The sequence below is a fragment of the Athene cunicularia genome (genome assembly GCF_003259725.1).
Source record: "Athene cunicularia isolate RWA chromosome 14 unlocalized genomic scaffold, athCun1 chr14_part1, whole genome shotgun sequence".
Classification (NCBI taxonomy): domain Eukaryota; kingdom Metazoa; phylum Chordata; class Aves; order Strigiformes; family Strigidae; genus Athene; species Athene cunicularia.
Genome location: NW_020799118.1, coordinates 10,728,716 through 10,739,780, shown reverse-complemented (window position 1 = coordinate 10,739,780; position 11,065 = coordinate 10,728,716). Strand labels below are relative to the sequence as shown.

The window sequence follows — 11,065 nt, the reverse complement described above, 5'->3', positions numbered from 1 at the left end:
GAACTCCAGACACAATTCACACTTCTTTAAAAGCAAACTCCTTCTCTCACTAACCCTTTCAATTTCTGAGAAAAACTCTGTGGCAGGTAAAGGCCTGATTTTTAATATTTTCTGTCTTTTGACAGGCATAGATCCTGCTCAGGTAGAATTGTGTATCAGAAGCAAAGCTGCTTTCTCCTAACAGCTGTTGGTACAACACCCAAGGGCTCTGTCATACATAAAGCTGTGTGCAGAACAATAGGTAAGTGCACTGACTTCATGAAAAGGCATAGAGTAAATCTTCAACATCAGCAGCAAGAAATTCAAACTACATTTCACCTATTGTACTGCTGCAGGGATAATGCTGAAGGAGGAGATTGTATAAGTTCTTCAGCTGCATTAGATGCTACAGCCTCCATTACCCTAAAACGAGTGTTGTGTTCCCACCTCTACAGAGGCTGCAGGAGGACAGAGGATGCTAAGGAAGATCCCTCAGTGCTGGAAAAAGAATACAGCATGGCTTGATCTCCTGGTAAAGGTACTTTTTTTTTTTTTTTTCTAGGTTTCAAAAAGCTTCTTAGTCTATGGCAGGACACTGGAGTTAAGTTGCAAGCTACAGTCTTCCCTGAGTTTTTAAAAATTAACAATGTTTTCACAGAAAACAGTGCCGCCATTCACACTATAGCTGCTGTTTTCTAATTGTTTACCAAAGCCAAGCACAGATCTACATTTTTATCATGAAAAAGCTGCCAGCGTCAGTTTCTCTGGGTACGTAGAAGCTATCCTAGTTCTTTAGCAAGGGAGAATATGAGCACTTGAAAAATTCAGCAGAATGGACTTGCTTCTGACTTCAATTAAAAACAAAGTCAGCTTTAGTGTCACTGCTGAGATCAAACAAATATGGTATCTATAGAAGAAAGTTTGTGATGTTAAGGATGATCAGCTTTTGACTCCTTAAATGGCACCTTCTGCTCTAGACCTCAGAATGCAACAGGGAACCTGAGAACTCTGGTTTTAGAAGGGAAATAGGGACAAAGTCAAAACAAGTGTCCCTTAAAACCAGCCTTAGCTACTCCAGCTCTAAAAGGAACATGCAACAACTAGTTTTCAGTCAGTTTTAGTTTAAAAATATTTTCTTATGTAGGCATGGTCTTGCACTTTCTTAAAAGACACAGAAATTTTTAAAAAAAGCATCTTAATATGTTTACTTTGAAAAACAAAACAGTTTCTTGGAGACTACACTTTAACAAAAAATTCACCAGTATTAAAGATTTTAAAACCCATTTAACAGCTAACAAAACCATCCTTTTCTTTCCTCAGCATAACACTTATTTTTATCCTCTCTCAAAAAAGACTTAATGACTGCTAGCAAAGAATTCTCCTCCAGAAGAAAACTGCTTAAGCACTGCTTGCTCAGAGCAGATGTCTTCAGTAACAGTCAGCTTCGTTCTCCTCTATGGTCCCCACACTAGCAAGGATGTCCTGTAAGAGGGACTGAGGGCTTTTCTCCACATGGTCACTACTTTTATTTAGCTCATCATGTAGCTCTTCTAAGTCTATTATACCCAAAGCTAGCAACATACTCTCTGGATCTTGAAAATCCACCCTATTACCACCATCTGTGAGGATGTTCTGGGCCAGAGAACCCTGCCTTAGTGTCCTTTGCAACCAGGCAATGCCATGTCCTGCATATGAATCTTCAGCCACTTGTGAATCCTTCAGGGTCTTAACTGGATAGAATCTACATCTTAAGGCAAGCAGTATATCACAGGCTCTCTGACCCAGTGGTTGGTCACAGTCACACAAAGACTGAAACAAAAAGTTGAACACTTTTGCTCGGCAAAATATAAGCAGTGATGAATTCTGATGAATGCAGCCAGTGACTGCAGAGACAGAAGTATATGGGCAATTAAGAACGCAAAGACGGCAAACTGTCTGACTAGAGAAAACTTCAATCAGTTCCAAACCACCAAGTCTGACTTCCCAGTCTAAGTCATGTTTCACAGTTTGGATCACCCTAGAGACAAACTGCTCTGTATCTTCCAGCTGACCTATGCAGCCCTCTCTCACCCACTTGTTGAAGATGCTGATCACAGCCCTCCTAGGAAAGCCCTCTGTGTCCGTTGACAAGATTTCATGAAGCTTTGCTACAGTGTTCTAAATGTAAAAAGAAAAAGAGAAAGCACAGTGAGGGAAGGAACATTTAAAGAAACAAGAGCAGCAAAGTAAAAAAATCAAGCCTTTTCATTAACGCTTGCGAAATCTCCCTCCATGAGAGATAACTTGTGAAGAAAATTATTAGTAAAGCAGTAAACCAATGTATAATTCTCCTTGATTCTGTAGTGGACTACATGAAGTCCTCATACCTCTTTATTATACTGATTCCCTGTAGCAGGTGACTCTGGAGCAAAGTAAGTAATGAAGGCCAAGTGTCCCACAGCAGTCACAGCACTTGCTCGCACGTAGCTTTCTGGATCCTCAAGAAGGTCTTCTGTAAGCCTCGGCACCTCTGAAGACAGGAGAGACTGCCTGAACTCATCCTGGTCTGTAAACAAGACAGCAATCCAAAGAAGTGAGGCTTTATTCTCTCAGAGCATGAAGCTGTTTCCAATGCAAACAGTTCTTTGCGTCATACAAGGATGCCCACTGACTGCAGGGACAGCTGCCAGTGAGCTGAGCCACTGCAGACACCAGGCAGCTGCTTACAAGAGCACAGATGCTCTGTGTCAGGCTCCCCATTTTCCATCAGCCTGGTGACTTTCAGTCAAGCCCTGCTAAACACTGGAACTTGGAAAAATCCATTTACAGTTCTAGTGGCAAGAAAAAACTTTCTCCGGGCAAGTAGGGACATGGTTTCAGCCTCATCAAACTTATGCCTTTGCTTAAAGGAGGAAAAATTTGTCTTCCTTTCTTGTTAAAGCACATGGCAAAGAAAAAGAATGCAACTGCAGCACTGACAGGGGCTGCTGGGTAAACTGCTACAGCAGCTGAGTGTGTTGGATACTTCCTTTGTGACCTGGGGACAACAGTAGTCAACAACATCACAGAGCTATCCTAAGAGAATTAACGTTGCCTTAGTGTTACCTGCTGCAAAGCCTGAGCTAACAGTATAGTGGAAAATCAGTAATAAACTCAAAGCATACAGAGCAGATCTAGGCCTTTTAGCCTCCTAAATCCCTGCTGAGTGAAACCAGACTCCACTGCAGAGCAAGCTGAAAAAGGAAAGTGTCATCTGTCATTAAGCATGTAATCTGCCTTGACATACTTGTCTCAACATATATGACTGTCTCAACATTCATGTTTAACTCACCAAAACTGCCATTAAGGAGGGCACAGCACTCTGAGTTCAACAGAAAAGCAGGGTAAGTTTATTAATCTTTTTAGCAGATTTTGATTATGATCTAAGTGTAAAAATCTTCACGCTTCTTCCTTTTCTTACCCCTTCAGTTACAGGTCAGAGGATGCTTCACAAGCCTGCTTGACTTTCATAACATTAAAAGAAATACTCCTCCAATGTGAACCATTAAATCTCTGTACCTACCTCTCAAGCTTTTAATCAGGTCAGTGAGGAACTCCAGAGAAGAATCTCTTACTTCCCAGCAAGGACTGCACAAACGCTTTTGCAGCACCAGAAACACATCTGTAAAAGCCAAGTGACAAGCTTAAATGGACATGAAAGGCAACAAGCCTTAAGGAAGTAATTGCTGTACAACCTCGGTATCGTTTTTTCTGCTGCAATCCCTTTTCTTGCTGCTGTGTGCTTCTCCCAGAGTTCTTTAAAGCACTAATTGGGCAACTAAACATAAATTCAACATAAGTGTGAACAAATGAATTCTAAGTGCTTTCAGCAGGAAAGGCAGGCAAGAGCAGATTTCATATCACTAGCTGCTGTTTGTCCCAACCTGAATAGCTTTGTTACCTTCCAAAATCTTCTCAGTTTGTTGCCACTGACTGTTGGAGCAGGACAGTTCCCGCAATCGCACCAGCCACTTGGATGTAGCTTGAAATGTTTTCTTTAGAACCTGAAACAATATAAAGTAGATTTACTTTATTACAGGTGGAGGCACTGTTGCCTTTATGCTAGATAAAATTCGTTTTAGCCTCAAACTTATAGAGAAATTCTCAGAGTAAATGAGTACATATGCTTCCTTACTAAGAAGTAAGGCACAAATAAATGGTACTTATATAACACTTCTGACACCTAGAAAATGCTTGTTCTCAGTATAGCATTTTAAAGTTCTAGTACCTCCAGCTTTTGATTTGCAGTTGAAGTCATTCAAATAAAACAAAGCAAGAAAACAAAACCCCTTAATGCAAAAAATTCCATACTTCAGGGCCATGACATTGAGTATGTTGGCACTACTCTTAGACGTGATGGCTCCTGTCTTTTCAAGAACAGTCAATGTATCGGTCAGTTACTTGCTCATTAGGAGTTTTGCTATTTCCTGCAAGCCACCAGAACCAAGAGAAGTCTCCTACATATTCTAACACAAACTGTGCTGAGAAACAACTACTGTCAGACAGTTTCTCAGAACTACATCCCACTGGGGCAAGCTAATAGACTTGGATCTCTCCTTAGTTCTATACTTACAGTAGGGTTGGTGTTTGGACTCTCCAGGTATGCCAGAAGGACATCAAAAAGACTTCCTAGGAGTGTGTCACAGGCTGAAACACAGAAGACAAAACTAAAGGACCAATACTGAGAGAAGGAGCAGTTGAATTCCAATTCAACTGCTGAAATACAGAAAGACACAGGATTGTAAAACTGTCTTGGAGAAGAAAGCAAGTACAGTCCTCAGAGTAAAGGAGAAATATCCAATTTCTCACAACCACTACAACCTTCTTAGTTACAGCATTACCTGCCCTAGCTCATCAACAGAAAGTAAGATTAGCCAAGACAGTAGGAAGAATTGGAAAAAATGGACAAGTTTCAGAAATAGGAGTAGTAGTCTTAATTCAGAAAGATCAGTGAAGGGGAATGAAAAATTCTGCAACTACAGAATAGTCAAGTATTTCCAAAATTAACAAAAATTTAAAGGTGCAAATATTAACTCACCTTTTTTCTCCGAGAGTGCTGCTAGGACATCAAGAGCTGACCTCTGTACTCTGAAGCAGTTGATCAAGTTTCGGCTTATTGTGCTTCCCAGAGGAGAAGCTGGCCTCAAGAAGCCATTACAGAACTGTAATATTGTTGTGAGAGAATGTAGCAAAGACGTATAGGGTAAATCCACTGAGAAACGCATCTGATGGGAGGGGAGAAAGGAAAAAAAACAGAAAAAAGTTTCCAGCAAAAGTCTCAAGCATGCAGACAGAGCTGGAGTTTTTGGTCAGGAGGCAGCAAAAATTGAAATTTCTAGTGTGTTCTTAAGGTACCACAATGCTAATAACTACAATCAATTATCTTCCTCTCTCCCAAGAACTACTGCACAGATGGAAGAAAATTCTTCTCACTGCTTGGGAAAGCAGTTCAATTTGTGTTTTTTCACTGGATCAATAATTGCAATAGATGTAAGGTACGGTAACAAAGCTTGCGAAGGTGGATTTAAAACTAAGTGCAGTCCCTCTTTACAAGCCTTAGTATTCCTGTTTTCGTATCTGGCATTTACTATGCTAGATTTCTTTTAACAGGTAGAAGCCCTCACTGTTCTATTAAGCTCTACTGCAAAAGTTTGCAACCAATCTTAACACTCTCAAGGACCAATTTGATCCCTGGGGATTTTTCCTTCTCTAAATGTTACCTGAGACAGCAGCTCCTCCAGATGAGCGAGGGTCTGACACAGAAGATTAACACAAGATGACTTGGAGGACAGAAGACTTTCAACAGTGGCAGGATCACTAACAGACTCATCCAGCAAACCTAGAGGACCAAAGTAGAAGAGCTCAGGTTGTTAGTGAGTACAAAAGACTGTGGTTTTTAAAGTTAATCAAGCTTTTCAGATAATGCAGTGTGAATATCCCTTCAAATGTAACTGCTGCACTTCACCACAAACACTGCTACTGTCCTTGACTTCTTCCTCCAGTTTTGTCTGCACCAGACACTTAAAACTCTGGCAAGCAGACTAGCCTCTAACTTTTCTATCACAACTGTACCTGCATATTCCAGAGGCTGGGAGGCTGCTCTCAAAATACAATCCATTGGCTGAAGTAGAACAGTCAGTGCCTGAATCCTCACATCTTGTGGGCTTCAAGGAGGAAACAGCAGTTACCAAAACAAGAATACTTCAATTCCTTCCCAAACATCTGCCCCCAGATACTGAGCAGAATAATGGTTTTCATGCAGGCTTTTAAACAAGCCAGCAATGACAGAGCAATGAAAGTATTATCACAATTCAAGCCTTCTTCCAAGTTTCCATGGCTAACTGAAAGCAAACGAGAAGTGGCTCTGCAATTTACAAGTAGCCTAATCAAGCTATGCAAATAGAGGGTAGGATTCATGTTAAGAAGGGGTTTAGAGAGAGGCATTTCTTGTCAACAAAATGGTGTCCTTTTATCTTAAGACACAGGTGTTACTTAGCCTGTAAATCAGTATCCATATGTGCTGCATTCAGATGCACACTTCTGCTGGACAGCAGTGAAAGCTCTCACACTAGACAGTGTTTTTGTGAAAGAGAAAACTGAACAGAGACTACTGGATTTGACAGGCAGTCAAACCGTGTCCATCTTAATTAACCTTGGCAGTACAAAGTTAAAAGAAGTTTCTTCCTGAAACTGGCTGGCTGTAGGTAAGATGCAGGTGTATACACATAAAAATTATATTGGCTCCTTTCATTTCTCTCTCTCTGAAACTGTATTATTCTTACTATCAGTGTCTGAACCTTGTTAGCTACTGTCATGGTTCTTGCCAACCAGTCTTACATATTAAGGAACGTAAGGAAAAAAACAGTTCTTGGAAAGACAACAGAGATATTAGTACAGAAACATTTTCAGAGTAAAAAAATTTCATTGTACTAAGTCCTACCAATTATAATGCCTCACAATTCCCACTGCCAAAGGACCTGCTTGTACTGGAGTTAAGTGTTCCAGAGCAGAAGTCACTAGTGCCCAAATACCGCTTTCAGTGTCACAAAACACAGGGGACCTGAGAAGAAATAAGTGTAAGTAATATGTCCTATTAGACAGTGGAAAACAGATATAACTCATCACTGGATACAAGGTCCCAGATCTTTACCATGCCACTTTAAGCAAGAGCTTCGCCAGCATGTGGTGTGCTTGAACAGTCTCTTCCATCCAAAAGGATTCTATTTGCTTTGCTATGCCTAACCAAAGTACTTCAGTCCACGTATCACAACAACTGCCAAACAAACTAGTTAACAGATTTAATGACTGCTCGATGTGAGAGGAAGAGCTGGACTGAAGGGAGTCTTCTATATGCTTTATAATCATTTGGGCACATGCTGGCCAGTCACCGTCCTTTGTACTGAGAGGTTTAGTTGTTTCAGACTCTACAGAGAAGGTGAGCATGTGCACCAGAAGCTGACTGGCAGCTGAAGCCACAAACAGGCTGGGATCCCCTTGCAGAGTGAAGATGACATCTATACCTCCTGTGTGAAAACAAAACAAGTCACTGTAAGAAAAAACAACAGCCTTCCTATCGTGAGGTGAAACCTTGTTACACTCCAACCATATATTCTAATTCAAGTACCACAGATTTTTAAATGGTGTTGTTGGGGTTTAATATATGTTATTTTGTAGTTTCTACAGCATTTCAAAGTCAGCCAGTCCTTACTGACTAGCAAACAAACAAAAAGCAAACAGAAAAAGGAAGTGAAATTGTTTTCAGATCCTCAAGTGTTTTAACAACTCAGGAAGAGAAGAGGACTTCAATATAACATTAGTGATATTATGAGTGTTGACAACACACTCACTGTGTATTTATGGAAGGAGCCTGTACCATCTCCAGACACAACCAATAGGAAAAACATGAACAGCAGTAACAGTACTACTTTTCCATCACATGGACAGCAGCGTATGCTGCGCATTATTAATACCAGTCCAGTCTTTTAGGCCCCTGGGATCTGAAGTTGAATCCTGAATTGACATATCTGCGTAACAACAACTGGACTGCACACGTGTGCAAGTATTAAGAGATAAATGCACCCCTGGTTAGTTTTTCTGCACTAAAATCGTACTGAAATGTACTTTTTAGTAAGAGTTACAAATAAGAACACAAAAGGCCTTCAATAAACTTTTTATGATTTATCTCATAAGATGTGCCTTTTTCCCCTCTAAGAAGGGCAGCATCTTCAGTGTTTGATTTAACAAAACTGATTTTAACAAAAACCCCACCATCTTTCAATGACTTCAGTGTTTTTCACAAATGGCTTATTTTTATCTTAAATAAATGAAAACTCCTGTCTCATTTGACATGTGAACAACAGACTGGAATGGAAGAGACACAGAGGAGTTACCAGACCTAGAAGTACTCACCATCATCGCAGAGGAAGCGGAGGGCAAGCTGGTGATGCATCATGCTGTGTACACCCTCCACCCAGCCACTTCGCACAGATGCGTCTCCCCACAGGGCGCTCTTCAGAGGCCCATCCCTGCCAAAGAGCTTGATCAACAGATTCTCCTGCTGAAGCCAAAGGAGAACACACAGAGTAAACAGTAAGCAAAGGGGACTGAGGGAAGTGGAAGGGCAGCTCTGTCCTCTAAGTCAAGAGTACCAACGCTGTAGTGAAACATTCTCTCGCTACAAGTGTCACTAAAATAGAAAATGTTTAGAATCCCATGCTTAAACTCAACATATGCCTCTTTCACAGACTAAGCAACAGAGGTGTTCAAAACCAAAACTGCTTGGTTTTAAGATACTAGTGACAACTTATGTATATATCAGTTCCATTTGACTGCTTTATGCAGCTGTATGCATCTCCTCCCTGAAGGAAGCCTTTTAGGCTTTGAGTTTTGTACTATAAATGTATTCTATTGTAGAAAGCAGAGCTTTAAAAACTGCCCTCTTTTTTGCAGGGAATCAAGAGATCTCCTGTCAACCTACTATGGAGGGAAAACTACATCTGTTAGTGCAGTTTAAATATACAGGATCTGCCCAGGGATACAATATTTTGCGATGGCTACTGTGAGTGTTATCCCATATACTGTTTTGAACTGAAAACGAGAAGCACTACACATAAGCATTCACAGTACTACTGTAGCAAGAGAGAAGACAACTGCCACTTTACCTGAGATCTAGGAAGAGAGTATGACTGTAGGTCTTCATTACCATATCACTGTTTGCCAAGTTGTTTGAAGTATGCCAGAAACGTTATAAGCAGAATACATACATTTTCAGGTGTCCTCTATAGGAAGGGACAAACAGACAAAGGGCACAGGTAGCTGACTCACCTGCAAGTGTTGGAAACGGTCTTCAGAAGCGGCAAGTATCCCAGTTAACCGCAGGGTAAAGGAGAGGATGCTCGGACTGGGCTCTGGCAGCGCCAGCACGGAGGTGATGAACTCGCTCAGACAGGGATTGTTCTGCACCAGCTCCGCTGTAGGATCTAGTGACCATGTGTTGCCCAAGAGAGACCATAAAACAGAGAGTCACTGCCAGGACTTCTGTCCTCGCTCATAACACCAAGGCGTTTGCCTGAGCTGAGTGTAACCCCTCACAGCTGTTAAGAGGCGAGTTTGGGTTCACCTGAAGCCCAAGCCTTGGTACAGGTCTCAAGTACCAAACAGCGTTTTCAGGTGTCACGGTGGGAACAACCCCTCTGAGGGAGGCTTCCCCCAGGATCCTGACGTGCAGGTCTGCCTCCCTCCCCCCCGGACAAGCCGGTCCCCGGCGGCCATGGCTAGGAGGGGGGACACTCACCGAACCTCGTCATGTCCCGGAACCAATCGAGCATCTTCTCGAGGCAGGTGTCATCGGAGCCGAGCTGCCGCGGGTCGGCCAGAACGGCGCAGACGCGCGGCAGCAGGAGGGAACACTCGCGGGTTATGGCGAAGCGGCGGCGGGCCCGGGCGACGAACCGCGACTCCTGGCTGAACATGGCTGCGGAGCGCCGGCCCCCGGAGCGGGAGACCCGCCTCACCCGGCCCGGCCGCAAAGCGAGTGAGCAACCTTGCTACTTTATTCTACTGCCAGCCAGCTCTTTCCACAGAATTTTCTAACGTACTCATCTCGACAGTCATTTCACAGCCCAACAGCTTAAGCTATGAAGTCCCTATGCTCATTGTTTTATATTAGCAGACTTCTCCCAAGATACAAGTCTGCACACAGAGAGTGACAGCCACAGGGAATAAAATGAAATTCAGGTCTTCTACCTATGACCCTAAATGTTTCTTGGCCTTGTGGGTCTGATAATAAGGCTCATCTTTTGATTCTCAGGTCCAGGTCTCAGGACCACATGCATCAGTCACCATGCAAGAGGTTAACTCCCTTCTAGTCTCAGGCAAAATAATCAGGAAGTGGGCCTCTAAAAAGAGAACATTTTAATTTTACCTTCAGAAATTTAAAGTATCTTTGCAAAATAAACTTATCTGCACAGCATAGCATGATCTTCCTTTGAACTGAACTGGTAAACTGAGATACACAAAACAGAAATCCCTTCACACCAACCAACCCCCTCTCATATTCAAGCTCATTGTTCTGAGAAGCCAACACACTACAGACTCCTGAAATCTAGAGACACAAGAAGAGAATCACACTTCTCAGCACTCTTTTGCCCCACTTTTATCTCCCCAAGAAACAGTCACCCTGGAAGGATCCAACAGTTGTTCAATCTGTTTATCCTTTCTATTGTTCTCTTCTTCTAGTCGACGGAGCTTAGTCTTCATTCGATCTCCCTCACTTTTCTGAGCTTGTATTGTCTAAGAGAGGGGAGAAAAATCATATGCACATTTCAGAAATAGACACACATTGAGTTTTCACATGGAACACGTTCTGATGTCAATAACAATCCAATTATGATGATCAGGATGATGAAGCAAAAGAAAAAGAAAAAAAAGAGACCATCACACAGGAGACCAGGGCTGGGAGATAAGGGAAGTGACAGGGCAAACTTAAAAGGTTTAACAGAAAGTCAACTTTACACAAATGATCTACAACAGCCAAGATATCTGTTTACAGGTATCCCTAGTGTTCAAC

General features: G+C 42.1%; 1 protein-coding gene across 2 annotated transcripts; it reads right to left on the bottom strand.

The window, feature by feature from the left end:
• Window positions 1-1,180: 1,180 nt before the first annotated feature.
• On the bottom strand, window positions 1,181-10,025 carry BRAT1 (BRCA1 associated ATM activator 1). Of its 2 annotated transcripts, none has more exons than XM_026859074.1 (13): window positions 9,791-10,025; window positions 9,322-9,476; window positions 8,407-8,554; window positions 7,148-7,520; window positions 6,938-7,057; window positions 6,070-6,161; window positions 5,718-5,836; window positions 5,036-5,222; window positions 4,571-4,644; window positions 3,899-4,001; window positions 3,521-3,619; window positions 2,346-2,524; window positions 1,181-2,136 (listed from the first exon to the last, which is right to left on the bottom strand). In XM_026859074.1, exons 1-13 carry the CDS (start codon window positions 9,966-9,968, stop codon window positions 1,408-1,410), a joined length of 2,556 nt encoding a protein of 851 aa, XP_026714875.1. In that variant the 5' UTR covers window positions 9,969-10,025; the 3' UTR covers window positions 1,181-1,407. The 2 variants fall into 2 exon arrangements, with proteins under 2 accessions (XP_026714875.1, XP_026714876.1); XM_026859075.1 differs by having other exon boundaries at window positions 8,407-8,551.
• Between the last annotated feature and the right edge of the window lie 1,040 nt (window positions 10,026-11,065).

Excerpts from the sequence above, each read along its gene's own strand:
- BRAT1 (XM_026859074.1), bottom strand. The coding sequence starts at position 9,968 with ATGTTCAGCCAGGAGTCGCGGTTCGTCGCCCGGGCCCGCCGCCGCTTC. Across the intron at positions 4,645-5,035 it reads AGCACTCTCGGAGAAAAAAG|CCTGTGACACACTCCTAGGA; the intron begins GTGAGTTAATAT and ends TCTGTGTTTCAG. Across the intron at positions 2,525-3,520 it reads CCTGATTAAAAGCTTGAGAG|ACCAGGATGAGTTCAGGCAG; the intron begins GTAGGTACAGAG and ends TCTTGTTTACAG.